The 27,329-nt window shown below is 51.6% G+C and overlaps 1 protein-coding gene across 2 annotated transcripts; it reads right to left on the bottom strand.

Annotated features, from left to right (window-relative positions):
• MLC1 (modulator of VRAC current 1) lies at positions 1-27,329 on the bottom strand. Of its 2 annotated transcripts, XM_046646344.1 has the most exons (12): positions 23,463-27,329; positions 22,797-23,056; positions 21,207-21,296; positions 19,793-19,846; positions 19,253-19,354; positions 13,323-13,421; positions 12,736-12,807; positions 11,689-11,805; positions 9,305-9,361; positions 8,431-8,553; positions 3,579-3,731; positions 1-1,999 (listed from the first exon to the last, which is right to left on the bottom strand). In XM_046646344.1, exons 2-12 carry the CDS (start codon positions 22,974-22,976, stop codon positions 1,925-1,927), a joined length of 1,122 nt encoding a protein of 373 aa, XP_046502300.1. In that variant the 5' UTR covers positions 22,977-23,056; positions 23,463-27,329; the 3' UTR covers positions 1-1,924. The 2 variants fall into 2 exon arrangements, with proteins under 2 accessions (XP_046502300.1, XP_046502301.1); XM_046646345.1 differs by lacking the exon at positions 21,207-21,296 and having other exon boundaries at positions 23,463-26,371.

The raw sequence follows: 27,329 nt of genomic DNA, 5'->3' as shown, positions 1-27,329 counted from the left end.
GTTAAACTGTGTCAAACAAAAATGTCAACTGACAGAGACAGAATTATAAGTTTTTTAAATGCCATTTGTCTGGAGTTTTCAAGCTCTCTCTAACATAAGAAAGTGCGAGCCAGTATTAAGCCCTGGGCACCTAATTCTGGCTCTAAGACTCAGGCTTTCCGGACCCCAAGAAGATGCAGCGTTGCCCGCGCTGCCCCTGGGGCTCCCATCGCAGGCCCCAGAGCAGCTGCCACCTGCTGGGAGCCACGGGAAGGGACGTGGCCCTGCTGCTGTGGGGTCTGCAGGAGAGCCGCCTCCTGCGTGCACATTGCTGGGGACATGGCGAAGGCATTTGCAGCCCAGCCCCTCACACTGTCCTTGCTTTCTGCAGCTGCCGAGGACAGCAGAGGGGCTGGTCTGGCCCCTCACAGAGCAACGTCAGAGTACCCGCCGTTCAAGTGTCTCACCTGCGCTCCTGCTGTCTGACTGAAAATGATGACCCACTTGTCACAAGTGCTGTGAGGATACCCTGGAGCCAGTCACTCCTGCTCAAAAGTGAGAAACCAGGGAGGCTCCTCGAATCCCCTCACCAGGTCTAGACGGCCAGCCCAAGGCTGCATGAATGTCCCTCAACTTAGTAAAGAGCAAAGTTAGCGTCTCCCAGCACGGTGCTGCTCACCTCCTGCTACAGAAGGAAAAAAACAACCCCTGCGATGAAAGTGCTGCCCGAAAGCAACTCCTACAGCCGTGGACACTGCGCTCTCACAAGGGCGCCCGACTCCTGGAGTTACTAGCCCTTCTCAGCTAACAGTTCTTCTAGAAGATTCCAGGTGAACTCAGGGACAGGAAGATGGCACACAAACTAATTCTTGGCTATTATTTTAACCAAAACAAATGTTATTCTCACACCCAAACCGTCCCTGCTGTCTGGCAGGGGGCAGGGGCAGACAGAGGGGACGCCTAGTCTGGGATAGATCTCTGGTGAGTAAGGATTAGGTACCTACTTGTTAGGAGACAGAGGACTGGAAAAGGCCCCGGGACGCCTGTGAGGATTCCTGCACTCTAGCCAAGTACTGGGAGTGGGAGCAGAGCCACCACGGCAGGAGAGAGGGCCCAGCCTTGCCCAGGTCCCCAAGGCCATCGAGACACTGAGAAGTGGTCCAGCTGGTTTTCAAAGCCTTAGACACAGCCCCACCCAAAGAACGCTGCACTGTCACAGCAGACAGGGGTCCATCTGCGCGTGGGTGTTGACATCGGGCTCAGGAGCTGGGGACCCAGGGACATGTGCAGACTGAGCAGCTGCTGAGCTGGGTCTCCACACGCCATGCAGGACATGCGGACACAGACCAGTGCCACTGAGCAGATGGGGTCCTTCCTGAATAACTTGGCTTGAGTAAGAAGGGAGGGCAGGCTGGGACCATGGATTCACGTAGGCAGAGCCCTGTGCAGGGGGTGGGGCTGCTGGTCAAGGAGACAGTGCCCAGCAGGCTTGGCTCCTCCATCTGAGCACCTCTCGGAAGAGAAACACCAAAATGGGTGCATCCACACAGGGCTGAGCACAGAGTGTCTACTGGCTGGATACAATATGTGCTCACCAAAGTGGGCAGGGCAGCCGGCCACAAAATGGAAACCCAGAGATCCAAGTCTCCCTGAACAGCAGCGCCTGGATGGTCCAGCTCCACCCTGAGCCCCTTCCCACCTGGGGGCCGGAGCCACTGCCCCTGTGGTCGGGCCACGTTGGGAGCACTGAACTCACCATCCAATAAGCACAAATGGTCAACATTTGCCTATTTCAAAATTAAACTAATAACAAGTGAAAACCACCTGAAGCCCGGCCCACCCTCACAAGGGGAAGGGCGAGTTGGAAAGGAGGGGCTTGGGGACACCAGTCTGCAACTCAGGGTGCTGGGGCCAGGCCGGCCCACGCTCAGGCTCCCCTCCCGCGTCACTGGGCCATTTGCACCACGACAGCTCTCCAGGCTTTCTCCTTGTCAAACTCCTTCAGGGGGCTTCTGGACACCTGTGACCAAGACAGGCAAAGCGTTATTTCTCCACGGCCAGCCATGTGCAGGAGGGTAGGGAGGAAAGCTCCATCAATTTGAGAGCTTTTCTCAGCCATGAAAGAAGGGACCTGGGGGAGGAAAGAGAGAGGGAGATGGAGGCCTCTGCGCCTCCACTCTCTCACAGGTGCGGGTGCCTCTGCCCACGTCCACACTTTGTCTCTGCCGTCCTCCACAGGAATGGAGGCTGGGCTGGGGTGGGGGCTGCCATGGGTGGGCACTTGCCTCAGTCGAGGAGGACCTCAGTGGAATCCCCACCTGCTCCTCCTGCCGGTTCCCCGTGGGCAGGGCTGCATCCCAGCAGTGGCAGAGCAAGTGTCTGCATCCAGCAGGTACTCAATAAGTAAATACTCACTGACTGTGGGAATGATACACTCCACAATGTGAGAATAAATGGGCGGGGGGGAGGGGCAGGGTGAGGACCTCCAAGCTCTTCCTGGGGGCAGGGGACGGATACCCTACCGAGAAGGGGTCTGACCCGGCCCAGAAGGTGTGAAGGTAGCAGCCAAGGGCCTGACCCCTAGGGAAGGAGGACACTAAGGCAGCTGTTGGGCCCGGCCCTGAGCCCCTGGAAGTGGCAGTTCTGGAACCTGGTGGGAGGACTCATTCACCTGACTCTGCATCTTGGTGTCCCCACACAGAACCAGGTCCATCTCACATAGGGCTGGGGACAAAGCCACCCCCACAGGAGACTGACCACAGCTGGATGAAAATGACAATGTCTGAGAAGTGTGACGAAGGAACAGTGCTGGGAAGGATGGGGAACATCCAGGTCACTGAGGAAGGGTTGGTGGCAGGAGCACACCCCTAGGAAGAGCGGGGATCAGCCCAGGCAGTGGCCCGGCGAGTACGAAGGCCCAGAGGCCAGCAGCGCCAGGTGTGTTCCAGGCTGCCAGCCGGTGTTGTGCAGAACCCAGGGGAGCAGGACATGAGGCCATCAGGGATGGGAGGAGCATCCCGTCCACCCCAGTGGCCCTGGAGGGCCCTGCAGCAGCCTCCCGGGCACAGGGCACCATGCACCTGATGGCAACGCTGACCCCCCAGGCTTTCAGTTGTGGGGGGATGAGAGGCAGGCCCTGGGGAGAGTACCATCCAAGTAGCCTGGAGCCTGGCAGAGGGGCTGGTGCAACTCCTTCCAGAGCCTGCCACCAGAGGTCATTAATGCCACATCTGTAGGCAGCTGGATGGGAGACCTGTTCCCAGCAGAGCCGTGTCCCCAAGAGGGCCCAGAAAAGGACCCTCTGTGACCTGTTCAAACCTTTGCAAAGTTTTCTTCAACATTTTTAAGAGTAAAACTAAAAGCATTCAGGCCTTAATATTTTTTCAGAAATGAATTTGTGTTTCCCTAGCTAGCTTTAAAAAAGGTATTGTATGTTTTACTTCTTCAAGATTTTTCTGGAGTGTTTCAAAAAATACAAAGTGACACACGGTCTTGAAAGAAGTCAGCAATGGTAGGTTGTCATTTTGCATGGGGCCCTGGTGGCCGCCCCCCCCCCCCCCCCCCCGGACAGGGAGGTTGCCCTCTCCAAGACCACTCACCTCTCCCGACGGGCACTCCTGCTGGCCAGGCTGCGTGGCGTCCCAGGACGCGCCCACCTTGAAGCTCACGCATTGGAGGACGGTGCCTGTGTTGAGGCTTGCCTGTAGCAGCAGCTCCAGCATCAGAAGCAGCAAGAGCACGTCGTAGGATTGCTGGCAATGAAAACAAGCTGCATCAGCGCAGTGCCCTGACGCCCCATCCTGGCTCTCGGCTGCCCCAGGCCCCACTCCAACCAAGGAAACAATGCAAAAGCTTCTCTGTGCCCGTGGCCTGTGGACATCCCGCTTCCAAAGAGTGGAATTCGAGCCCTTGAGTGAGTCTATGTCTAACAGTGTCAGGTACATTCACTCTCGGGCCCTTCCAGCCCAGCTGTGGGCTATCATTTCACAACCGAGTAGCCATCACTCGGTCAGCGAACGAGAATGAGGACGTCAATTCTGCTATAAGTTCTCTTGTCCCGGGTTTCACAGATAGGCACAAAAACGACCCGCAGGCGGCCAAGCCCTGCGGATACTGCTGGCTGCTCACGGTCAAGTCTTCCATACCCCCAACAGCCTCGGGTCAACGAGGGAGCCAGGAAAAACACTGGTGGCCACACCAAGGGTGTCCGTATGGGACAGAAGCGACCGGTTATGTATAAGCAGGAAACATGCTCTCGAGATTGGCAGTCTGCTCTGGTGGGCCCTGAGCCGGAGGAAGGAGACTGACCCCATGCCGGGGCCCCAGGACACAGGCGCCATCAATGGATAAGCCTCAGCTCAGGCTGGAGGTTGCTGGAGAGGAGCGGGTCTGAGGAGCGCCCTAGACCAGAGCGAGCGACAGGGGCGGGGGGGGGGGGGGGGGGGGGCGCCGCAGACTCCTGCTGGCCAGAGACGCGCCCGCTCCTCACTGACCACAGAGGAAGCCCCAGCAGCCACAGAGACGCCGGCAAAACACCGCGCCCTCCCACGCGCACCCCGCCCCGCCCCATGCCACGCTTCATGTGCACCCCACCCCACACGCACCCCGCCCCGCCCCCCGCCCCTCCCCACGCGCACCCCACCCCGCCCCACTCCCCTCCCCACACGCACCCGCCCAGCCCCACGCACACCCCACGCGCACTCCGCCCCGCGCCACGCAGGTGGCCGTCCCAGCCTCCAAAATACAAAGCAACTGAATGGTAACACAAAAAAGAACCCAACACCCATACAGTATCACCGCTACAAAAAAGAAACAATAACAGCTCTCCTCGAGTTAATGTATAAAGTTAATGGCGAGTCCAATAATAAAAAACTGCAACGTTGGACTTTCTGGAGCCAGGCAAGTGGATTCTCGAATTAACACCGAAAAGCAAACAAGGAACAAAGGCCAGGTGCCCACCCCTGCCGAGCAGAGCGTGAGTGTGGGCACCGACCGCCGGGTGGTGAAGCCTGTCGTGGACGCGCCACAATCCGACGCACGTCACACGTGCACGACCCGCTGACGGCGGGGAAGGCTGAGGGCAGGAGCAGGCCCACAGCCAGACAGGCTGAGCACGCGGCGAAGGCGGCGCCTCGAACGACTGAGGAAAACAGGGGCTTTCTAATAAAGGGTGTTTGAACCACTGAAGAGCCATCTGAGAAAAGATGAAGTTGGGTTCATTCTCTATGCTGAGCTCCAGGATAAACTCCAGCTGGAAACGCAAGTACTAGCCTTTCTAATTACAACTTAAACCCAGAAGCAACAAAGGAGAATACTGATAAATTTAATTACATAAAAACAAAAAAAACTTCCACATGACAAAAATCACAACAAGCAGAATGAACAACTGCCAAGCTGAGGCCATTATTTGCATTTTTGTTAAGAGGACTGGTCTCCCTAATGTTAGCAGAGTTCTCAAAGCCTACCAGAAAATGGGGAAAAGACACTCACAGGATTTCCTGGAGAAGACACCCAAACACCATCATACTAGGCACTTGTCACCACCACTCACATTCAAAGAGATGCACAGTACAGATGCACCCGTGTTACAAAACTCAGTGTGACAACCCTGTGTGGGGCCAAGAAAAACAAGGAAATGGGACCCCCGCAAGGGGGATTTGTTGAGATCTAACAAACCCTAGAAGCATCTACCCTGGGACCCAGCAACCCCTCTCCTAGCTAACTGTCCTAAAGATGCACCACACAGACTCGAAACCAAGAGTCGTCATTCCTGACAGCAGATGGCTGGGAGTAACCCTGTCTCCATCACCAGGGACTGGTCGGGCGGGCTGGGCCACGTTGGAGTGTGCATTCGTGATTAAAGGACACAGCTCTGACGCCTCTGGGTCCTGGGGAAACACCAGGACAGATTAGTAAGTCTAAAAAGAGAAAGAAAAAGCAAGATGCAGAGAGGTGTTTAGAGTGTGGGGGCTGCTCTGTAAGAAGGAAGGAAAATGAAAATAAGCCGGCACCTGCAAGAGGAGCAGGGAGCCAGTGATGGGCCACACTCCTCTGAGAATGGAGGGCAACAGTTTGACTTTTGAACCATGTGAAAGTTTTATACACTCAAAAATGCTATTAAAAAGCAAAAAAGCATCAAACCCTGCAACTGAATGCAAACCAAAACCATTAAACTTGACTGTGTATCAAATCAACAGCACAGGCACACACAGAGGGGACTGTCCACATAGCGAGGGACCAGCCTCCTCAGTGGGATAGGGAGCTGCCACCTCACTCGGCAGGTGTGCCCCTGGTAGTGATACTGGTCTCGTAACTGTGAAAATTCTGTGTGTCTTGTATGGTAAAGTAGTAACTATATTCAATATCATCAGGAAACAAGATTTTTGGAGTAAGAAAAAAGGATGCAGATATAAAATAATGGAAGTTAAGAAAAAAACATAAAATGTGACATTTGAATTGGAAATACCAATATAAATTCAGGTTTTTGAATATATATATATATATATATTTCTCTGTTCTTCCACTGAAAGGGCTTAGAAGCCATGACACTGCAGAAGGAATGAACACATGAGCCCCCAGATCTGGATTTCCACATGTCGTCCCTCCAAAGGGCCGGGGTGTGGCTGAGGTGGGGCACAACGCAGTGAGCCAGGGCCGTCTCCAGTGTCTGCATGGAGAGGCTGACCGGGTTGCACAGGGGGCACAGGGATGCAAAGTGCTCCCTCCGGCCACGCCCGTGTCAACTTAAGCATCAGAGGACAACGGCTTCAGCAAATCATGACGACCTGTGAGTCCCTGTGGGGCGCTGAGGAAAAGGAGTGCTGTTGTCACATGAGCGGGCCAGCTCACATAGGAGCAGGAGTGAGCCCTGGATCACTTCATTTCACTCCTCAACGTAAAAACGACTCAGGCAAGGACTAGCCGTCAGTGCTAGGCCACAGGTGACAGGTGCTGGAACATCTGCATGGTGCCCAGGCCGACCCCACTGCGAGAGGGAACGCGAGTGCACCTTTCTGGGGCACTCTGCAGCAGCCGCAGAACCATAGGCCATAACACCACGTGCTCCTGAACTCACTCCTGAGGACGCCACAGGAAACAGAGCCACAGGTGGGACCATCGCCCAGACAACTGGCCTGGACTCCAAAAAGGCAGAGTCACGGGGAAAGGTGGGGACTGTCCTGATTGGAAGAGGCCAGAGGGCAAGTGTGGCCCCAGCCGCCTCCTGCTCCGAAAACTTCAGCCCACAAGCATCTTCTTGGGATGATCCCTGGAAACTGGATGAGATACCACGGGATAATTTTAGCCATCTTAGGTGTGACAGTGGGATTACGGGTGTGTGGGAGACTCTCTTTACTCTTAGAAATGCCAAGGTATTTGAGGGTGAAGGCTCATGTGGTCAAACACTTGCCACTCATTTTCAGATGCTTCTGAAAATGACATGTGTGTGCACTCTGCCCACCTGTGAGTGTAAACACACACCTGTAGAAGCAACGCCCTCACCACTGGAGAACCTCAGGTTTACTGCACTATTCTTTTAACTTCTTTTATTTTTTTTAAGATTGGCACCTGAGCTAACATCTGTCACCAATCTTTCTTTTCTTTCTTTCTTTCTTCTTCTTCTCCCCAAAGCCCCCCAACACATAGTTGTATATTCTAGTTGTGAGTGCCTCTGGCTGTGCTACGTGGGACGCTGCCTCAGCGTGGCCTGATGAGCGGTGCTAGGCCTGCGCCCGGTATCCGAACCTGCGAAACCTTGGGCCACCAAAGAAGAGCAAGCACGTGAACTTAACCACTCGGCCATGGGGCCAGCCCCATCAACTTCTCTGTTTGAAATGTCTCATGATAAATATTTAGGGGAAATACCACCTATACTGGAAAAAATGCAAGGAATCTAAGAAATAAACCAGCCACTTGTGCCTGAGTGTGTGAGAGAAGATGAAGTGTCACTGAAAGACCGTCCTGGTTAAAGGTGCATGCGCCCAGAAAGGCTCTCGATTCTCCCCAAACTGACCCATAAACCTATGGATTTTCAATGGAAATTCCGATAGGGTCTCATGAAACTTGACAAATGACAGATCCTAAAACGTGACCGAAAGAAGAGAGGGCAAGAGAACTCAGGGTCAGTGTGAAGAAGGGGTGTCTGGCTGAGCTCAGGGCCACAGTGAGACGGGGCAGGATGTCCCAAAGCTACAAAGACAGACACAGCCCAAGTGGAACAGGGCTGGGGCAGAGCTGGCCTCGCCAGCCAGCGAGATAAATGGGTGTCAGAGAGTGGGGTACAGACACCTGGCTGTCCACAGAGAAAAGCCTCGTGCTCCACACAGAACCAGCTCCACGCAGGCAGGCTGTCTGCAAAGCCAGCCCTGGCCTCTTCTCACACGAGCGCCACATCACACGAGCACAGCAGCCCCATGTCTGTAGAGCTTTAAAAGAAAGCAGGAGAGCACACACCTTGATGGCCGGTGGGTAGTCTCTAAAGATCTCCAGGATCCTCATCACGCTGAACGACAGGTATCCAGAGGCTGTGAACAGCAGCGGGGACGTGAGGCTGCAGATGGCAATCAGCACCTCCACCTGACGGACAGCAGACAAGAGCGCGCTGTGGCGTCCCCACAGGTCTGGGAGCTGCCGCGGGGACAGGGACCGCTGGTCAGCTACCTGATGTGCGCCTGTGAGTGCATGTGCCTGGGTTCAGCACAGAGCTCGGTTTGCCCATTAATTCAAAGCATGCTGCTGTGTCATGTGGGTTTTCCCAATTTATGCAAAATTCTCCACTCCATGTTGAAAAAAATAACACTTAGGAATTGATGGCCTCCTCCCGCTGCCCAAAAACCCATTGTTTTAGCCTTCTAAGACTCTTCTCACATCATGGAGTGAGGCCCAGATTGTCTCAGAGGCCACACAGCCAGTGTCCAGGCCGCACTTCACAGGAGCATGGACGCTCACACTGCAGGGCATTCCGGCCAGGTTGAGTGGCGGCCACTGTCAAACAGCCGGCCACCTGACAAGACGCAAGACGAAGCTAGAGCCTGGGCTCCTCCTCCCCTCTTTGCTGAGTCACAGGAGTTTCTCCCAACTTCCACGCCAAGCATGCTCATTTCCGGTTGTTTCCACAGACTGTCCAGCCCTGGGAACAGTCGCGAGGCTTCCCCAGGCCTGCCCCCATCCCTGGACACTCCAACTGCCTTGCCCAGCCCGGCAGCCCTGCAGCCCGGTTCCCGTGGCTGCCACCACGGTGGGCGCCTCATCACACAGCAGCCATGGAAGGGACAAGCCAGGCCCTGGCACCACTCAGTGGGTGGGATGGGGATGGGGCTTCATTTACCAGACACTTGCTGGGACACTCCGCTGTCACATGGCTTGCAATGGCGCTTGGAAAACACTGAGAGAAAAGAAAAAAGAAATACTTCAGAGGTGACAGTTCAAGAGTCAAATTTCACACGTGTGCTCTTCTGGGTCGATGGGAGCCATGCTCCTCCCAACAGAGTGGGGCTGCCTGCAGGGCATCAGGGCCGGCCAGACAGGTGATGGAAGGCAGGGTGCTTCTCTGAGGTTTGTACACTGTGTTCCTCGACTGCAACTCATCTCAACTCTGAAAAGACGCTGCCAGAGCCAGTCGCTGGTTGTGGGCATTTTACCACATCCGTTCTCGGACAGTGGGAGCCGCCCTAAACACCATGTGTGTGGAGATGAGGGCACGCTCCTCTGCCATCTCAATTCAGTCCCACGTGGGGAAAGTTAATGCAGATTCAACAGCATTATCCGACGTGGAATCTGTGTCCTCCCACTTGTGCAGTAATGTCCTGGTCATAACCAAGTCCTGTTCTCAGCTCAGGATCCCATCAGCTGTGACACTCTGTGTTTCCTTGTCGTGTTTGCTGATTTCTGGTCGGGAGGCAGCTGCTGACCCTCACGTTTCTGGAGAGCACCAGCCACTGCAGACTGGCCTCAGTGTGGCTTAGTCTGGTGTTTCCTCGTGGTCAGACTCAGCAGACACGTGCCTCCCAGGATACTGGGAGGTACCCCCACCCACCACGCTGACTGACCACTGGGTTAGGGGGGCTCTGCAGTGACTGGCCCACCCCGCATCCTTTCCCCTCCTCCCAGCTGTGGGAGTGGCGGGTGGATTTAGGGAGGGCCAGGACGACAGGGTAGCACCTGGTTGGTAGGGTATTGGGTGGGGAGCGAGGGAGAGCAAGAGGCCGAGGCTGGCCGGGAGGGATGGAGGGGCCTGGGAGGAGGATGGATCTGGGGAAGAAGGTTGCACAGACATACAGGAAACACCGAGGTCACTGAGCATGTTAACAGGAGCATGCTGCGGGACGAGTATCTTTCGTTAAGAACCTGCAGGTAGCATTTGGTCTCCATCCTCAACAACGAGGAATGCCATTCCAGGTGCTTCCATGTTACCTCCAAGGTGGGACGTGTAGATGCGCCGCCTCCTCTCTCAGTCACGCTTGGGCAGGCACAGAGGACGGCTCTGTACACCCCAGTGTGCACTGGCAGCTGCCCTGACCAGGTGAGTGCTCCACCGCATGCCCCACCCTGCCTGGCTCTCTCCCTGGGCTGCTGTCCTCAGGAGCCCCTCGAGCCATCAGGTCAGGGGCTCAGTGAGTTCCAACATGGGCATCCAGGACGCGGCTCTGTATCCCAGGACGCAGCAGGAGTCCAGTCCCAGCGTCCACCCTGGGCTGCTCCAGCCCAGAATCAGTCCCTTGGTCTCCCCGTGGCTGAATGTGCAGTTAAAAGGCAAGTGGTGAGAGCTGAGGCCATGCCCTTGAGGCAGCTTCAGGTAGAGGAGCACGCGAACAGAGCCAAGGATGCCCGTTCACTTGTACAAGGTGACAGGAGAAAAATGCAAACCCCACACAGCTGGACACAGTGTGGATGAACCAGGCCCCTCTGTGGGCGTCACCACGTGACACAGTGATACTGCTAAGTAGCTGTATGGTGACGACGTCCAGAAGCACAAGCACAGGTAGACTGTGGTTTCTCGGTGTGTCATGTGACCTGCGAAAATTCGGGTGTGCAGGGGTCTATCTGAACTATTCCACGCACACATAAGGGGCCCCACCAGTGGAGGCTACGGACCTGAACGGGAGGCACCAGGCTGCTGTTGGGGGCCGAGCGTTTCACAGGCTGCTTTTCAGTCACACGTTAAACATTAAATTATGTAAGTAATTAACCATAAATTTAGTATCACTTATAAAATGATGAAAAGACCATAAGTAAAACAGCAACTGTGTACTAAGCACTCACCTGACCTTGATTCTGTGCTAAGCATTTACTATAGTAGCTTTTAAAGGAAAATAATATAAACATATCACATTTCATAAAATATATTATATTATAAAACAATATAAATATCATATATTATAAAATTACATAAAGTAATAAAAATAAGTATTTTTTAGGAAAAAATAATACAAAAAATATAAAATAACAATAGCAGTTAATATATAGCAGTTAACCCACTGACTCGTTTAATCCTCGATTACCAATTCCTCCTCAAGGGGCCAGCAAGGATCCTGCCTGCAGGCACTCACTCTGCCACTCTCTTCTCTCCTAGCTGCTTTCTTGCCCAAAATCCACCAAAACTGAGCTTAAAGACCAGTGACGACTGGCTTAATGAGAGTAGCCTGGGGCTGCAGCTGGTAACCACGAAGCCTGACCAGCCACAACGACAAGGGCCACCCAGGATGTACTCACGGCCACTAAGATCCAAAAGAAGGTCACTGAGAGGTGCGGGCCCGACAAAGTGTCATCCACGTTCAGGGCGATGACCCCTCCCAGGACGGCGGAGATGCCAGCAATCACCTCAATGACCTGGAGGGGCAGACCACGGAGCCACATCACCCAGGGGAAGTGGGACAGGCTTCCCAGCATCCCCATCACGCAGGTGTCAGTGAACGCTGCAGGCAGGAGGGAGGGTGCAGGGTGCGTCCCAGGGGCTCATGCTGAAACGTTGCGGATAACCTCGGAGAGAATATCGACAAATGCATAATCTCTGACTCAAAATTAGCAGGTAAAGGAAGGAAGCTTCCACCAATTCAAAGGAAGGCACGAAGGGCATGAAAACACATAGAAAATAGAAACGAATGACGGCAAAAATAAACACAAACACATCAGGAATCAGTGATCAGTCAAAAGGCCACAGACAGAATGATGGATGAGATAAAAAGTGAAATAGAATTGTAGGATGTTTATAGAAACACACCAAAATGTAAGGGCAAGAAAAGCTGAAAGTAAGAGGGAGAAAGGTACATCAGGCAAATATTGACCAAAAGATAACTAATGTACTTAAATTAAACCAATCAATATAGATTTTATGGCAAAAACTATTATTAAAGATAGAGAATTGCTATGTGATGAAAAAAAGAGAAAGAGATTCACTGGGAAACAATTCTAAACTTGTGTGTAACTAAAAACAGAGGCTCCAAAAATCTGCAAAGAGAAATCTCACACTCAGAGAGGCTTTCCACAGATCTTTCAGTAACAGAATAAGTACACTTTAAAAAAATTGGAAAAGGTGTAAAAGAATTAAAAAAGAGTTAACAAGAGAACGTGCCCAAATAATTTATCCTTCAAACCAGGATACTTTTGAGAGCAAAAGGGGATGCGCTGAAGAATTACTTGGGGACAGCAGGTGTCAGTATGGACAGAGTGTGTTACCATGTGTACACCCATACCATATATACCACATACCTCCCCCAAATAAAACAAAATAAGGAGAAAGAAAAGGAAAGATTTTCTTACTGAATAGGATTTCAGAACCCGAGCAGGAAATGTCACTTCATACAAAATGCTGGTGCTGTCAGAGATGGAACCCTAAAAAAAGAAGTCATGAGCAACACAGTGACACAGTGACTTCAAATATGCTGCTGGGGTGGGGCATGTGCACCGCCCAGCTCCCAGGCACAGGTTGGCTGTGTTCCGGCTGTTGTCAGGTGATGCTCTGAAATATGAGCATCTGGAAGTTGCTGGTGATCTTCAGGCTTAAGAGCAGAAGTTCAAACACAGACATTTTCCCTGCATATAAAAATATGTTTAATGCCGCAATCCCAGTTTACTAGGTGGTATTTTTAGCAGACTTGGTCTCTCCGTGTGATTCTGCTGGGGGCGGAGGGGTTACTTGATAAGAATCACACCTTGGAGCAGGTGGTGGTGCATCTTCATCTCAGCCTCTGTGAGACCGCAGAGCTGGGGCTGCCTGGACGGCCTGCTGCAGCCCAACGCACCCGGACGGGTGAGTGTCCTGGGCGCCTGCCCTGCTGTGGGGGGTGTGAGCCACTCAGCACTGCGACATCTGCTGTTTTGGCTGTGCTGCACAGAGCTAGACCTACCTTCTGCTTCCACTGTGCCTCGCTGGACCGTGCAGAGATGATCACTGTGGCCGCCATCAGAAGCTCCAGCAGAAGGAGCAGAATCAGATTGAAATTTATCTGCCAAAGGAGAGCACACATGTCTGTGAAATCGCATTCTCCACCTTTATCCCGTAAACGTGGAAAAGCCCAGTGACAGGCTCACACGCCTTTTCAAAGCTCTAGGCAACATCTCTGTCCTAGGCCAGATGCCAGGCGTGTGGGCCACACACCACCCTGGCTCACGTGTGTCTTTTTTCTGTTTGTTTGAACCAATCTTAGCTCGAGGGCTGCATTTGGCCTTTGGGGCTGCCATCTGCTGCCTCTGATCTAAACCTTCCTTGGTGGTTTGCCCTCCCTGGGTATCTACTCTAAAGAGATTCACACCAAAATCTGTGCACATTTCTAGGAGCTCTATGTGTAACTGCCCAAAACTGAAGACACCGGAGGTGTGGGGTGATGGAACTCTTCCACATCCCGATGTGTTGGCAGTTAAGTGAGCCTGTACCTATGTCAACAGTCATAGAGCTATACACTAAAAAAGTCCATCTAACTGTTTGATACACAACCAGCCAGTCCAGAGCCCAGCCCACCCCTCCTCTGTGGGGCTTCTGCACCAGGGCCCCGTCCCAGTCCTCAGCACCTGGGGTCAGGTACCCAACAGGTAAGGAAAGCCCTCTGCCCTGAGTCCTGAAACCATCAGAGGAGCCAGTCCTAAGCCTGCTCACCCTGCCTTGTAGGTTCCTTCCTGTGGAAACGCCAGTAAAGGCTCCTGCCCACGTGCCCCTCCCCTCTGCCCCCTGGCCGGCCTGGTGCTTCCTCGTGTGCCCCCCCCACCGCCTCCCACCATGGTATCCCCGTCTTGGTAACTGTGAGTCACAAACTATCTTTTCAATGGCAGTCATCTCCTGCTCTGTTGGCCTCACTAAACCTGAATAATAATATCTACATTTAAAAACAAATGTAATTAATAAGCTTGATCTACAGAACCCTATATGCAAAATAAAACAGAAAATGTTCATTCTTTTATTACATTTGTGGAACATTAACAAAAATTGACCATCCATTAGGCTACAAAACAAATCTGGGCAAATTCCAAACAATCAGTACATTATAGATTGTGCATTCTGCCTGTAACATAATATTAGAAATCAATAATAAATGGATGACTTTTAGAAATAATCCCACATGTCTGTGTCATCAGGGTCTTGGCAAGAAGCAGGTGGACATCCGAGAGGAGGGACTGGAGAAAGTGCAATGAGAGGGTGACTTACAAAAGTCTGGTAGGGGTGAAGGGACACCGACAAGGGACGCAGCGTCCACTGTGGCCAGAGTGGGGAGGGAGTAGTCACGGAGCCCACTCCGGCAGCTGCGGGAGGCCTGGGAGCAGGGCTATGGCCTCGGTGGAGGAGTAGCCCCTGTCCAACCACACCCCACAGGGCTCAGAGCCAGCGGAACCAATGCCCCAACCTCTCTCAAATGTTCAGCCCGTATCTCCCACAGAGGCCAGAGGGTGAGGCGCCCAGTGGACCAGCCCACACAGCCACCTCCAGACATAGACAGGAGGCAGTGGGTGGGAAGGGGTTGTGGAGGGGCAAGGGGAAATCTTCAAACCCAATGAAAACGTGTCAGATCTGGGACACACTAACCCAGCGCCAAGAGGGAACTATGTAGCCAGACGCCTATCAGGACATGGGCGGCTGAGGTCAAGAAACTGGGCCTCCAACTCATGAAGTCACACAGTGACCAAAAGGCGACCCCAAAGACACAAGGACGAAGAAAATAACAGACACCAATAAAATGGAGAATGACAACCCCAAAACTGAAGGAGGTTAAAGCAAAAGCTGGTCCTTTGAAAACATATAAGACAGACACAGTGAAGATAAAATTAAATTTTAGAATGAAGAGGAGAAATAACTATATGGCATGAATTAAAAATAGTAAGCAATATTATGAACAACTATATGATAATAATTTTGAATACCCAGATGCTATGGACATGATTTTGATAAAAATATAAAAGCCAGGGGCCAGCCCTGTGACCAAGTGGTTGAAGTTCTGTGCACTCCGCTTCAGAAGCCCAGGTTTGCAGATTCAGATCCCAGGCACAGACCTCTTCAATCATCAGCCATGCTGTGGTGGCATCCCATATACAAAGTAGAGGAAGACTAGCACAGATGTTAGCTCAGGGCAAATCTTCCTCAGCAAAAAAAAAAAAACGTGTGTGTGTGTAAAAGCCAAAACTTGCAAGAAGAAACAGAAAACTTTAAGACTAATAATGACTATCTCCCCTCACCACCAGCCCCAGATGGAGATGATTTTACAGGTGAGACTGACCCGTTAAAAACTTTCAAGAAACAGTGCATTCTTATCACATCAGGTTGTTCCTAAAAACAGAAAAGAGCTACCTAGTTCATTTCATGAGGCCAATATAACCTTGATTCCAAAACCAGATGAGGAAACACAGGTCCAATTCAGTCAGGAACCCTGGTGCAGAATCGTAAACACAATACCAGCTAGCCAGCCCATCAGAACATTGAAATAATACCACTGTGACCAGGTAAGGTTTATCCCAGGACAGAAAGATTCAACATCAGAAAAATCTATCAATTTAACAAGCTAAATGAGGAAAGATAATCTCAATATATGCAAAAACAAATAACTATTAAAGTTCAACACATCTTTATATTTTTAAAATGAAAAACTCATAGCAAAGCAGGTCTTGAAGAGAACATTTTAACTTGGTGAAAGTTACACAGTAACGTAATGGGAGCTCTTTAGATCCAATCCATATAAATCGTGAGTAAGACAGAGCTTCTCACTAACACCACTGTTTGCCACATTTGCTGGAGATCCTGGCCAAAGCTATAAAGAAAGAAAAAGAAGTCAGAGGCAAAGACTGAGAGGGGAATGCTGCAAATAATGCATTATTTGCAGACGACGTGGTCACCTACATAGAAAAACTAATATAACCCACAGAAAAACTATTAGAATAAGAGAGTTCAGCAAAGTTTCCAGACACAAAATCGACTTATAGAAATCTATTTTTAAAAATTGACACATTTGAATAAGGGCTTTCCCCGAGTTTATAGGTAGCCCCAGGGTTGATTTCCTGTTTTGACGATGACTCTGACTATGTAAGACACTGCCACCGGGGGATGCGGGTACACAAGAACTCTGCGTACTATTCGTGCAAACTCTTTTCAACTTTAAAATATGTCAAAATAAAGGAAAAATTTAAATCAATAGCCTCTCTCTGCACCAGCAATAATCAATCTGAAAATAGAATTTGAAAAATAAGACACCATTCATACTAGCAATGAAATCTGTAAATTACCTGGGGATGACTCAGCCAAGAACACACCAAACACTGGTGCTCTGAGAAAGGAATGGAGGGACAGTCTGAGTTCTCAGAGGGGACGACTTAACATAAGAAAGATGTCCATTCTCACAAATTAATCCATAAACTTAAAATAATCATAATGAAATTCCAGCTGCATTTTTTGAGGTGCTCAATAAACTCATCCTAAAATATGCTTGAAGTAAGAGAGGCCAACCTTGAAGAAGGACGGTGAAGCAGAGCAGGTGCCCCCACGAGCCATCAAGGCTCACTACACACCACCGCCCCACCGTGCAGTGTTGCCTCGTCCCAGATAAACCAACAAGCAGCAGTGAGTCCTGCAACTCAACCAGCAAGAGACAGCCCGGTTTACATAGGACCAGGGGACCTGGACTGATGGAAGGCGGCAGGGAAGGAAGCCCAGGAAGGAAAGCACAGAAGAGGTGCTCAGAAGTGCCAGTGACTAGAGAAGGGGAACTAAAAGAACAAGTAGCCACTGCCATGTCATCTGACCGGAAAACGGTAGGAAGTTGATGGTGCCAGATGCAGGGAAGGCTGCGGGCCGGAGAAGCTGTGAGCTGGTAGTGAGGGTGTGGACTGAGCCGTGTTCTCTGTTAAACTGAATCTGAGGAGGATTCATGAAACACGTCCCAAGGAAACATGTCTGTATTGCACTGTTTGTGGGAGTGGAACGTGGGAGCCACCTGGTCTGCCTCCATCCCTCAAGGACACTGGGGAGACGGCGGTGTCCACCGTGGGCCCCGAGCTATGTTAGCGGTGGCAGTGGCACAGACTCAGCAGGATGGCAGATCCTCAAGCACAGAGGAAAAGGAGAAGACGGAGAAGCTCTACCACCAACACCGTCTGGGAAGTCAGAACACGGCACTGCTGACGCGGGACGGCTGCCCGAGAGGCCTCGGAGGACTGGATCCCAGGCCGGGCGAGGAGGAGAGGTAGGGTGGAGTCCGTCTCCCACCCGCTCACACGGCCTTTCCTGAGTACGGCTTGCACATCATGTTGTGTGTGTGTCCTCAGACAAGACACTGTTCTTGACGCCAGTGGTCCCAACGTAATGGGCCTGAGTTTCCTCCACAGGGTTCAGGAGTCAGGGCCGCGCACCCTCAATGCAGGAAACAGCACTTTCATGCAGCATGGCTCACTTCCACATGGCAGGAGCCACATGAGGATCTGGGTGACCACGGATTCTGGTGCAGAGGCCTGGGTGGGGTAGAGACTCAGGTACAAGCTGCAGCGGAGGCCACGCCGCTGGCCTACAGGCGACCCTTTGGTAGAAAGCTGTGCAGCACACAGTGTCACAATCTTTCACAATTTACTCATCCATTCTGTGTATGCTGGGGGCACCGTCCTACGGAATGGATGTTGGGTGATCTGCTTTGGTTTGGGGTTTTTGCTATGATAAAGAGTGCTGCTGGGACCCACACTTCCTGATCACCCATGCAAGGTTTCTCCTGAGTCTGTACCAATGCTCGGGCTAACCTGGGCCAGAGGCAGCTGCCCAGCCTACTGGGATGGCTGTATAACTCCTGGTGGTAGGGGGTGAGTCCCCCAATCTGTTCTTCAAGGGGATCCCTGCCCTGGCCCTTCCTTGGTCACTCCCTAAACCTGCTGATCCTGCCCACAGGCCCATCTACTCTGGACTCATTGGAGAGGTGCTCCCACCTCCACTGGGCAGGATTTCCTGAGCGTCATTCTCAGTGAGGCTTCATGACTTTCTATAAAACAGCCTTGCAGACCTTGCATTACATTTATTCCCAGGGACTTTATATATTTATTTCCATAAAATCATATCTCAATTTAAATTACATTTTCAAAACTTGCTCTTGCTGGCACAAACAACTGTTCTACATTAATGTTCACATCCAGCAACCCTGCTACATGTGCTTAGAAATTCTAGCGTCAAGTGAGTAGAAACCATCCCTTCTGCAGACAGTGGTGGGCTGCTGTTCCTTTCAGATCTGTGTGTGTCTGCTCACTGTTCGTGCCTTGTAAGCCTGCCTAAGACTTCCTCAGGGCCACCTCAACCTTTTCCTGATCTTAGAGAAAGTGTGTTCAACACCTTACATGAAGCAGGAGATTGTTTTGAGGTTTCTCTGTGAGTTTCTTCTCTTTTGGCATCTCGATTTAGACGACAAGCCTCTTCCGTTTTTCTTAGTGCTACATAAGGCAGGTGTGCTTACGATCAACGGCATCACAGATTTGATGAAATACGTTATGTTACTGCTGACTTTTTAAGAACTGTTGTGAAAGAGATGTTAAAAATATTACCAACAAAGCTGTCCACTGCAATCAATGAAAGAGTTAAAGACAATTCTTTTCTTCAGAGGCATAAATATAATTCTCAAAATTTTCCAAACTCCAGAGCCATAATACACATTTACTGTAACAACTGCACATTCCAACCCAACAGACGGTGCTCGCTGATGCAGACCACATGTCCACACAGCGGGCAGAGCCTCAGCAGACCAGCGCCTGGCACCTGCGTCAGCAGGAAAACACATCCAGGAGACAACAAGGGAGCATGTGGGACCCGCCTCACGTTGCACTGACTCACGTCTATTGCTGATGGGTTCAAGACAAGTTTGCATCCAAACCAGATTAAACACGTCGTGGTGACAGCAAACGTGGAAACAAATAATATCTGAAAGTTGGGAATCTGGAAGATAAGACAGGAGGGGTTTTATTCTCCTTCACATAACTAAAAAAATAAAGCTAACATTAAACCAAATTCCAGGTCACTAATTAAAAAATCCTAGAGATTGTGACATATAAGAATTAGCTAGGGGGTGCCCTACCAGCTCAGGCCTCCCGCCCCTCATGGGGACAGAGGGAGGGAGGGCACAGGAGGCTCCACAGTGGGGAGCACAGAGCTGCTGTGGATGGTGGAAGCGCCTCCCATCCATGCACGTGTGTGTGTGCACACGTAAACACGCACACATGCACACATGTGCCCGTCAGCCCCGCAGGGGGCCTGAGCCTGCCTCCCCGCCCACCCACCGGCCCTCTGCATCCTTCCATCAGGGTTTCTTCCACAGCCTGTGAGCCATGCTGCTGCCCCCACGTCTACAGAGATGGGACAGAAAGCTGGACTCACCACGTTGATGGTTTTCCTCGAAACAGCAAAGCTCACAATTGCAGACGGAATGCACTGAAAAGAAACCAGAGCTCAGTGAGCTGATGGTCCATCACCTGAGTGTCCCCACTGGTCACAACTGTACCCTGAAAATAACACACTGTAATGCTTAATCTTCCAGAAGGACCAAGACAAGTCAGCAAAACAGGTGCTGCCTGTCCAGTGAATGCAGGGGTTTTGCTGGACGTTGAAAGGTCTCCAGGTCTTTCAAAACAATCTACTTTGGAAAAAGTTTTAATTTTTGATGAGATGAAAAAGACATTCAATAATGAAAACTATTCTAGCTGATGCATTTGGAAGCCAGAATGTCACTTCCTATCCCACGAGACCAGGGTTTGTCTTAGCTTGAGAATGACCCCAAAAGGGAAAAGCATCTATGTGTGAAGAAAGTGGAAATGTTCAGGGGTCAAGAGCCCCTGGGGGTTCTTGTCAGAGGCCCCCCATTGCAACCCCCAGGAGCAGGGATGAGGCAGAGAGCCAGCATGGGGGTCAGGGTTGGGGTGAGGTGGACGGAGCGGGGCTGGCTCAGGCCTCAACAGGCATGCCCACGTTGCTCCTGCAGGCAATGGGACCCCTGCAGATCCTGCTTGCAGCGGGAGCAGCATGAGCTGGGGGGCAGAGCCTGCAGGATGCAGGGCAGTGGTTGGAGGGAGTCCCAGGGTCTTTGCCACGAGGGCCGATAGGAAGCTGGTAGGACACATGTCTTATCTCCCCAGCCCGTCACCTGAGGGTGAAGAGCTCTGCCAAGGATTTTGCTGGGATATCCAGCCTAGGTCGGTGTTTCCCTGGAGCCAGCTGGGTCAGAGGCCACTGTGATCCCCCAATGAGGGCTGCTCCAGTGGTGAGGACAAAGGGCCACCTAGAAGTTTCCGGAAAGAAGGGCAGGGAGTGGGTCAAGTTCTGTGAAGGAATTTTGTTCTAAGGGAGCACAGGCCAGCAATGTCGGGGTGGGGGCACCAGGCAGGGAGGCTGGAGCCAGAGAGCAGGTGGGCAAGAGGCCCCACGAGACCCCAGGGGCACCCTGCACTCAGCCTGGCTGGTCACTGGTGGTCTCTCCCGGGAGGACCAAGGCCTTGGCACTCTATGAGTCCAGAAGGTGAGGAGTGCAGTCCCCAAACCACAGGGGCGGGTTCCCTCCCAGCTCACAGAATGGCCTGCTGCTGGCGGTAGGGATCAAAGTGCTGTTTCTGGCCCAGGAGTCTGCGGGGTAAGACTCAGACTTGCTTCATCAATTGTTGTCAAAAGTAATGAATCCTCTTTGAAGCTAAAGTGATACAAAGAGATTCTGAATGAGGAGCAAGCGGCAGCAATGGGAAAAGCAAAAAGTTCAAATGCTCGACAGTGAACTCGGTCCTGAAGGAGGGGCAGTGCTTACCGAGCCTGCAGCACAACGTAAGTAATCCATCTCAGAGGGAAACACATTTCCCAGGTAGAGGGAAAACCCCGAGGTCACAAGCAGGCAACTCTGTGGAACAGCAGCACAAGTCAGGGGACGACGCAGCTGTGTCTCTGTGTCAGAGGGTGGAACAACCAGCCCTCTGACCACAACAAGCTCTGTTTGGACAACACCGACATCCTCACCTGGATCCCATCAGACCTGAATCCTCCCTGAAGGATGGCCATGGCCCACCCTTGTCCCAGTGTCAGATTATGGGCCTCAACACTTATTTAGGGGAGAGCAAGGGGTTCTGTCAAAATTTAAAGCAAGAAATGGCACCCCTCCCCAGACAAACCCTCACCCCAACATGTGCAATTTCAGGAGCCCCAGGATCCTCATCCCCAGGTCCAGGCACAGAGCTCAGCAAACAGCCCCTGCTACTCCCTCTGTAAAAGCTAAGGCAAGCGGACAGCTGGAAAATGACTGCTTGAGTCAGGGGCTGCAGCACAAGGGCTTCCTGGCAGTGAGGGGCGCCCAGGCCTCAGGCAGGTCCCAAAGATGGAAACTTATGGCAGAGGGTGAGGCTTGGGGAGGGGGTGGGTCAATGTTCAAAAGTCACTTGGACCCTGGGTCCAGGCAGGGTGCTGTGCACGGGCCGCTGTGATGGGAGCACTGAGGGCCTGGGGGTAGAAGAGACCACAGTGCACACCTAAGGGAGGATTGGGCGCTGCGGCTGCAGGCTACTAGGGGCAGGGCACAGACTCCAGCGCCCAGGGATGGAGAGGGGGCTGACCGCCCACCCCAGGAACAGGAGGGAGGGCGGAGGTTCCAGCCTCCATGGCATAGGGCCACAGCTGGGGAGGAAGGCAGACAGGACCAATGGGGGTGCTGCGGGGGTGGCCTCGGAGGCCAGGCCTCCAGAAAGGGTGAGGTCTCAGCCTGGATCCTGGTTCTCAGCCCAGACCACATGGAGCCCTGGGGTCCCACATGCAGAGGGGGACGTCCAAAGGCCCATCCCCAGGCAACCACGCACATTCAGGACCCCAGGAAAGTCCCCTCATGTTTGGTCCCCCCATGCCTGTGCCCCAGCTCCCTGCTGGCCCCGTCCCTCCAGCCTCTCGGCCTGCTCTTCTCACTAGACCCCGCCTCCCACCTCAGGAGCCTGTCCCACTGTTTCCTCTGCCAGACATCCACCCTGAGAGCGCAGCCCTCCTCCCCTCTCTGCAGGCCGACTCCAGACACCCCGAGGAGTTGAGGGTCCAGGAAGCCGCCCTGGAGTGATGCATGACCCAGCAGACGGTCAGCGCAGGCCCCGGCTTGTCCCAACCCTGGTGGGACACAGGGCAGCCACAGCCTGGAGGCCATGGCACTAGTGCAATAGATGCCCGTGAATTCAGGAAAATAATTCAGAGAACACAAGCAAAATAGGCACATGGGCGCCCACAAGGCTCTCCAGAAGCAGGAGTAACCGGGAGCTGCTCTTTCCCATGCCACCTAGGAAGGACACCCAGGTCCGGGGACACCTCATAGAGGATGGGGTGGGGGAGGGGGGCGAAGCCTCCACGGTCCTGGCGTGGAGCCACTCACCCCCATCAACGCAGAGAAGACCCATGTTCTGTGGCTGAAGCAAGAGGGCAGCCTTGATGACAGCGGCAGGGCATCGGGCTTGGTGTCTGGGGTGCGGCTTCCCACGTCTGGCCTTCCCCGATCCAGGGTGGGCAGCCGGTCGTAGCTGAGCTCCTCCCTGCACTGTTCCTCCCGCGTCATGGTGCTAGGGACAGACACTGATAGTGCCCACCCGACAGCTGTGCTTGGAGCTCGCAGTCTCCTCTGCTTTCCTTTGTTGTCTGTAATAAAATCATCATTTATTTTTGATCATTCTGAAAAAACTCTAATTAAAATGAGTTGTTTTCAATAAACACTTGTTTTTAACTTGTTTTCAATAAAAGAAATATTGTTCATACAGAAGTGCTGTAAATTGGAAGAAGAAAATAAGCACTTAATTCTACAAGTGCGTACAATCACTCTCTCAGTGACCTGAGGAGTCTGGATTCAGGGCGGGATCTGAGGCTTTAAGTGTCTCGTTGATCCAGGTCCTCCAGTACATTCCAGCTCTCCCTTCCCTTAGCAGCTCCATTTATGAGTCCCGGGACGTGCTGGTTACTCAGAGCATGTTAAATTGCTCAAGGTGGAAACTAAACAAGAGATGGTAAAATACGCACCCACTTAATGGTTTAACGTCTGTGTGCTTACCTTCTGGTTGTTTCTGCGATGGGAGCACCGTCTCTGGGTGAGGGGCTCCCCGCTACTGAGTCATCCTGCCGTGGGCTTCCAGCAAGAACTATTCACAGATGAACAAAAGCCCAGCAAAACTGCATTTACGCCAGGGGAGGAGAACCACTGCCTGAATTTCAATGAGGAGATGAAGCTGGGGGCCCTGGAAAGTTCTGTGGTGGTTGTGTAACTGCTGGCTCAGAGCATTGCTCAGTCTTAACTCCACTAGGGATGAAGGGGCCTCCTCAGTTCCACTCCTGGCAGTGAGGTCATGGGCACTAGGGCGGGCATCACGGAAGAAAGAAGTGTACCTAAGAGAATTCTACCAAGCACAGAATCCCAGTGGGCCAGAGCACCACGTGCTCTGTTTAGGAGACAAATAACTGCACTCAAAGGCCTCATTATACATCCTTTCAAGCAGCCTGTCTCCATCCCCCGCGATCATACGAGGAAGACCTCCTTCACGAGGTCACATACACACTTGCACCCCAACTTGGCTGGCATGGCCCTCGAACGGCTTGGCATTCTGACCCAGCGATTCCTGCAGGCCCCTGTGTCCCACTGCACCCTTTATTTCTGCTCACTGAGCAAAGAAAAAGGATGGGAATGTTCTTCACCCAGAGACACTGGCGCCACAACGGTTACAGTGACAGATTCTTTGTGCAAACGGGAACCGTAAAATGGCTCAAAACAAAACATTCTGAAAAACCAGCTCCTGAGACCATGAACCCACATAAAACTTGAGAAGAGCACTGGTTTTGAATCATGGGATGCTCTGTCGTCTTAGAGTTTCAACCAAGCAAGAAGGATCAGAATTAATTTTCACAAACTATACCCTGTGAAGTGAAAAGGGGATTTTGAACAGATTGAAAAACCTCCCAAACTTCTTTATTGACTATCTTTTAAAGTGACAAACAGAAATAGTAGGAACTGGTCCGACAGGATTGGACACTTCGTGTTTCTTTTTGATTGAAGAAAAATGTTAAGTAGACTTCATGATTCTGTGCCTTTCAGAAGTTGTTCTTTTCTAAGGAATACAAACAAGCCGCCTTGAGTCAGACTGTGAACAAACTCCTCGAGTCCCCAGAGTCCTACATAGTCGCTGAGACGTGCTTCCTGGTTTCTGTTGGCAACACTAGTTTCCAGAACAAGTCCTGTTCTTTCAGACCACCTTCAAACAAACCCTTGTTCCCAAAATGCCTTACTCCCTTTCCCGCCTGCCAAGGCCCCACCAACGCTTCAACATAACTCGCCATTGAGCAGACGTTTACAGAGTGAACTGCGCCAGCCACGGTCCTTCCCACATGGAGTTTACGTTCTAATGGGGGCACAGGAGCCCATAAGATAAATACACTAGTGTGCTCTATGATGACGCACTTGACTTTCTCTACGATGGAAAATAGGGAGGGAAATGGGGCTGCTGCTGGGGGGTCATGGCAGGCCTCACTGAGAAGGAGGCGTCTGAGTAAAGACGTGCACAAGGTGAGGAGGGGGGTCTCACAGAGAGCTGGATCAGAGGTGCTGCAGGTGCAAAGGGCTCGAGATGGCCAGGCTGGAGGGTGAGGGGCATGGGGTTAAGGAGCAGGTGAGGCATCTAGATATGGGGCACCTGTGGGTGTTAAGACAACCTCAGCTTTGACTCTGAGATGGACCCGCTGGAGGCTTCTGGGCAGAGAAGCAACTGGCCGCTGGGTGGACAGGCTGAGGGGCAGCAGGTGAGAGCAGGTGCTGGCTGGGAATGAGGTGGGACCGTGAAGCCAGTGAGAAGTGGCTGGATTCTGGATAGATTTAGAAGAACCACCATGATCTGCAGTCAGAGTGATGTGAGAGGGCCAGCACTTCAGGTGACAAGAAGGGTGGACCACCTCTCAGAGATGGAGAGGACTGGGGTGACGCGGTGCAGAGGGAGCGCCGGGAGGCCCACCTCAATGATGGTGTGAAGATGCCTTCAGGATGTCCAAGTAGATCTGTGAAAAGCTGAGTCAAAGAGTCCAGAAGCCAGGGGAGAGGTTCAGGCTGACGGATATAGGGATGGTCCTGTGAGTGGAAACTCCCGCGGCAAATCCCTCCCGCCCCAGGCACCTTTCCTCTGCGCCCCTGACAGGACGCCTGGCCGAGGCTCCCAGCCGCTGCGTCACATGCTCTTGTTTCTGAGGACCTCTCTTCCCACCTACCCAACAAATCCCTGGGACCGTTCCCATTCCCAACAATGAGCGCCAGATGAGGAAGTGATGAATATTTAGGGAATGAGTGTCTCCCCTAACTCTCAAGAAGGAATGATAGATATCCTGTGCATCTAGGGACAGGTGAGGTACAGGCTGTCAATTAGACTGACAGACCCAACCCAGCGAAACAAAAGCACACTGGTCAAAATCGCATTGGGCCCCAGCCAACAACAGTAGGATACCCATTGCTTCCAGCCACATGGGGACCATCCATGAAAAGAGACCATATGTAGGGAGGAAAACCTCAATAAATCTTAACAGACTGAACTCATCCAGATTTTATTCTCTGACCACAACAAAATTAAATTGGAATTCATTAACAGAAAAATATCCAGATAATCCCCAAATATGTGGAAATTAAACAGCAGACCTCTTTAAAAAAAATGGCATGAGTCAAAGAAGAAATCACAAAAGGAATCAGAAATCAAATGAAATGAAAATACAAGTCAAATTTTATAGGATGTAGCTAAATCAGAGCTTCGAGAAATCTATAGCTTTAAATATTTATATTAAACATAATGAAAGTTCTAAAATTCATCATCTAACTTTCTGTCTTAGGAAGTTAGAAAGCACAAATCAAACCCAAAAAAGGGTAGAAGAAAATAATGAATAGAGAAAACTCAATGAAACCAAGAGGTGGTTTTTTGAAAACATCAATAAAATTGATAAATCTTTAGCTAGACTGATGAAGAAAAACAAAAGGGAAGGCATAAATTATCAATATCAGGAGTGAAAGACGATTCATCGCTATGGATCACACAGACATTAAAAGGATAGTAAGGAAATACTATGAACAATTTTATGCCAACAATATGACACCTGGGGTGAAATGGACAAATCCCTTAAAAGACAGAAATTACCGAAGTTTACTCAGTGCTACATTGGTAACTTGCAAAGCCCCAAACCTGATGCAGAAGTGGACCTTGTAATTTAAAATCTTGCCACAAAGAAAACTCCAGGCCCAAGTGAGTTCACTGGTGAATTTGACCAAACATATAAAGAACAAGTCATGTCGATCCTACAGTCTTTCTGACAGAGGAGGAAGGAACGTTCTCATTTCAGGAGGCCAGGTTTAGACTGATACCTAAACCAGACAATCCAAAAAAGGAGAGAAAATTACAAGGACCAAATATCCCTCAGGAGCAACGATCCCGACCCTTGTCCAAACGTCACCAAGTTGGATCAAGCGAGACACAAAAAGGATAACAAATCTAGACCAAGTGAGTTTCCCAGGAAAGCAAGGGTGGTTTGCCATAAAAAGCGATCAACACAATGCACCCCTATTATCAGGCTTAAAGAGAAAAACCACGCGATCGTTTCAATAGATGCAGAAAAGCCTTCCAGAAAATTCCACGCCCATGCCTGATAACTGCGAAAAACAGGACAAGCGGGAACTTCCTCAACTTGATCAAGAACATCCACCAAAGCCACCTGACAGCCCCGAGTCCTCGCCCTACGACGGGGACTACGAGAGGCTGTCCGTCCCCACCGAGCTCCGCCCACCACCACGAGGCCACGCGCGCCAGGCATGACGTTGCCTCGCTTGCTGGCGCGCTAACGGTCGCCAACTGCCAACCACTGACTGCTAACGGTCCCTGGCGACTTCCACCGGGCGCGGGCG

This window comes from Equus quagga, chromosome 19 (assembly GCF_021613505.1).
Source record: "Equus quagga isolate Etosha38 chromosome 19, UCLA_HA_Equagga_1.0, whole genome shotgun sequence".
NCBI lineage: Eukaryota > Metazoa > Chordata > Mammalia > Perissodactyla > Equidae > Equus > Equus quagga.
This window is presented reverse-complemented; position numbering and strand designations above follow the sequence as displayed.